Source organism: Pavona decussata, unplaced genomic scaffold (assembly GCF_977016875.1).
Source record: "Pavona decussata unplaced genomic scaffold, jaPavDecu1.1 SCAFFOLD_46, whole genome shotgun sequence".
In the NCBI taxonomy this organism is placed as follows: Eukaryota; Metazoa; Cnidaria; class Anthozoa; order Scleractinia; family Agariciidae; genus Pavona; species Pavona decussata.
Genome location: NW_028145468.1, coordinates 1,084,177 through 1,087,409, shown reverse-complemented (window position 1 = coordinate 1,087,409; position 3,233 = coordinate 1,084,177). Strand labels below are relative to the sequence as shown.

At 38.2% G+C, this 3,233-nt stretch overlaps 1 protein-coding gene across 1 annotated transcript; it reads right to left on the bottom strand.

The window, feature by feature from the left end:
• Positions 1-1,836: 1,836 nt before the first annotated feature.
• LOC146482361 (putative G-protein coupled receptor 45) lies at positions 1,837-2,766 on the bottom strand. The gene has a single exon (XM_085107142.1). It carries the CDS (start codon positions 2,764-2,766, stop codon positions 1,837-1,839), a length of 930 nt encoding a protein of 309 aa, XP_084963268.1.
• Positions 2,767-3,233: the final 467 nt, after the last annotated feature.

Genomic DNA, 3,233 nt, shown 5'->3' with positions numbered 1-3,233 from the left:
CTCTGGAAACAGAATAAAGATAAAATGAATGCCCTAGCTTTGTATAGCTTTCGTTTACTTTTGTCTTCCAACTTTATAATTGAATTTAAGGCAAGCCTTCGCTAAAGACTTATTTTTTTCCCATTTTTTCCTGTATTTCAAATGCTGCAAACTTATGCTAAACAACTAAATTCCGAAGCGTAATATCTTTATGGGAATATCTATGAAAATACTATGATTATTATTCTTATTATTATGCGCAGTAAAACTATCTGTATGCACAGTATCAGAAAGCAACACAGGGCGCATAGCGTAACCTGTGAGCCAAGCGAAACTTAAAATAGCACGTGAATAAATCAATAAAATATATTTACACATATAAAAGTCATAGTCTAGATGTCTGAAAGTCTAAAACTCATACAAATAACTATTTATGGCTGGTCTATCAATCTTGGTATAATATAGCATTATCATGTTACTACTTTGAAAGTTCTTGCAATGTTTAGCGTCGCCGATAAAACCGCCTTCTGCATTTTCTCTAAGACTTGAGTAGTCTTTCGCCCAACTAGTGATCGCACACTAATCTCTGTCTCTTTCGACCAGCCGCTTAGCACATCCATGATAATACTATACTGGTGCACCGTCGTATCCTTTATATTGCTTCTTCAGTTCCCTCCTCAAGGGACTATACTTCATAGTTTTCTCCTCGCTCCTCTTCTCTACTAATCTCTGAATTCACAACCCTCGCATCGACCCGGTTGGCTCGCACCTCGTGATGATCTGCATGCACAAGTACATCCCACCACGCTTCTACTTGTTCTGACGTGCACACCACACCGGCTTTGGCATCACTGGCGAGTACCACGGGGTTACTTCCTCAAGTAGATCTTGGTCACGTATTATTATTATTATTATTATTATTATTATTATTATTATTATTATTATTATTATTATTATTATTATTATTATTATTATTATTATTATTATTATTAAGAGCAGTTGATAAACGTATAAATGCTAAAATAGAACCACATAGGGCGCACAGCGTAACCTTGCGATCTGAAGGAAGTATAAAAGTAAACTGCTGAGTTAAACAAAATTAGCGATAAAATATAAAAATCTCACAGACAATCTAACGCACTCTAATGCTAAAACTATATTGAGCTCCTATGCTATTCCCTTAGGGAAAGTCAAGTGACGGTAGCTTTGAAAGTTCTTACTATGTTGAGAGAACTCGATCTGATGGAAGTATGAAGTATGGATGAAGTATGGTCCCTTGAAATCTGATTATTATTATTATTATTATTATTATTATTATTATTATTATTATTATTATTTTGTTGTTGTTGTTGTTTTTTTTACTTTCTTTTGTTTTAAATGCTTTATGTTTTTCCCTTCAGTTTCCGAAAATGCGACGTAGGACTAAGGACCAGTTATATAGACTGAGTCTAACTTAGCCGGCGGCTTAAAACAATTTGTGCGACTCCAAATCTGATTATTAGTGGTTTATTTTAAGTAGATAAATAGTTTTCTAGTGTGGGAAGCCAGCCTTCTTTTTACCGTCGGCAGTAGACAATGTTTAGATATGATTGTTGGCAAAATTGAAAACGGCTTAGAACGTGGTTTTGTTAAACACCGTGTAAACTGTCTTTTATAATTGATAACTGACCCTAAGGGCCAGGCCAAACGAGAGCCGATAGTAGCCGATAGTGGCCGATAGTTGAACTATCGGCCACTATCGTTTACTATCGGCTCTCGTTTGGCCCGGCCTTAAGAGTTTTTGCTATAAAGCTACAGAGGAATTAAACTTGAAGCGAAATTCCACTTAAGAGAGAAGACACGTCACAACAACTAATTCTATAAACAAATAAACTGCGTTATTGTCTCCTTAACCGCTTGTCTTACTTCTCTGATCTTCCAGCAGTAAAGAATCGGGTTTAGAGATGAATTAAGATATATTAAGACTCCTGTAACTTGCCTTGCGAGAAAAATAGCTGTGGATTGTGTAATATGATTTGTCGAAGCCGCCAGTAAATTATATGGTAGATAACAAACAACTAATGTCAACTGTACCCACAGTACACTGAACACTGTCTTTCTGTATCGCGCTATGTTAAGTGGAATTGTTCGGCTCGGTTGGACTTGAGCAATCTTTTCAACTTGATGGTGGTGATGACGCAACGTGAGGAAAATCTTTGTGTAAGAGCACATGGCAATCACCGCACATATAGAAGTGATGATATAACTACAAAGTGACAATATAACGGTGTTCCAAAAGGACAACCCTGTACCGAAGATGGAAACAACCCAAACCACAACTAAAAGTGCATACGTTCGCTTCAGAGTTACAACTTGCCTGTATCCGAGTCCCAACAGCAGGGCCAGAAGTCTGTCCACACTTATTGCAGTAAGTGTCAAAAAAGACACTGAACACAGCACATAGGCTGTTAAGAATAATACGGCAGATGAGTAACGACAAACGCTCCATTGCTCACTCACCACAGATATCCAATTGATAACTGCAAGAGGCTCTACAATGATACCAACACAGAGATCAGTTGCCGCTAAGTTACGAAACAAGAGTTTGGACGGCGGATGAAGCGAAGAATCCTTGTGAAGGGCGACTGGGATCAGACTGTTCCCCAGAAATGCAACGATCGACAACAAGATGTTTAAGACAGAAAGGAAAATTAGATAGTTTTGTGTACCTCCAGTTGTTTCTGCGGAGCAAACCGATTGTCTGTATGTTTTCAGGTTTGCGTTGCCTGTAACGTTTGGTATTGTCATTTCGATGTACGTGTAAAATATTAACACCGAGGATGTGTGAAATTTAGTTTGTCCGCTTCTTTATATAAGGACGAATAAACATGAGTATTTGTACAACATGTCAAATTAACTAGAGTCGTTTAATGTCGTCATAAAACGCAGCTGGTTTGGAGAATCGACCGGTCTGACAAGACGTCGATCGATTTGCTAGAGACAGAGAAAATATAAAGCGAGAACGTAAATGGGGAGGTTGGAAAATGTCTTTAAACGGTCGAGTCGATGTGCATGATCGAATCCATTATCCCGCTGTCTCACAGGAAGATGGTGAGCACAGCGTTTAAAGCTATCTGTGTATATTTGAATACGTTCTCGAATATATCTTTACCTTAGGGTGGTCACCTGTTCATGGCTGTCTTGAGGGACGGACGCAAAAAAGATTTACGGCCAAAGTTACAAAAGATCTTACCTGCAGCAGTTGGCAGGAATAC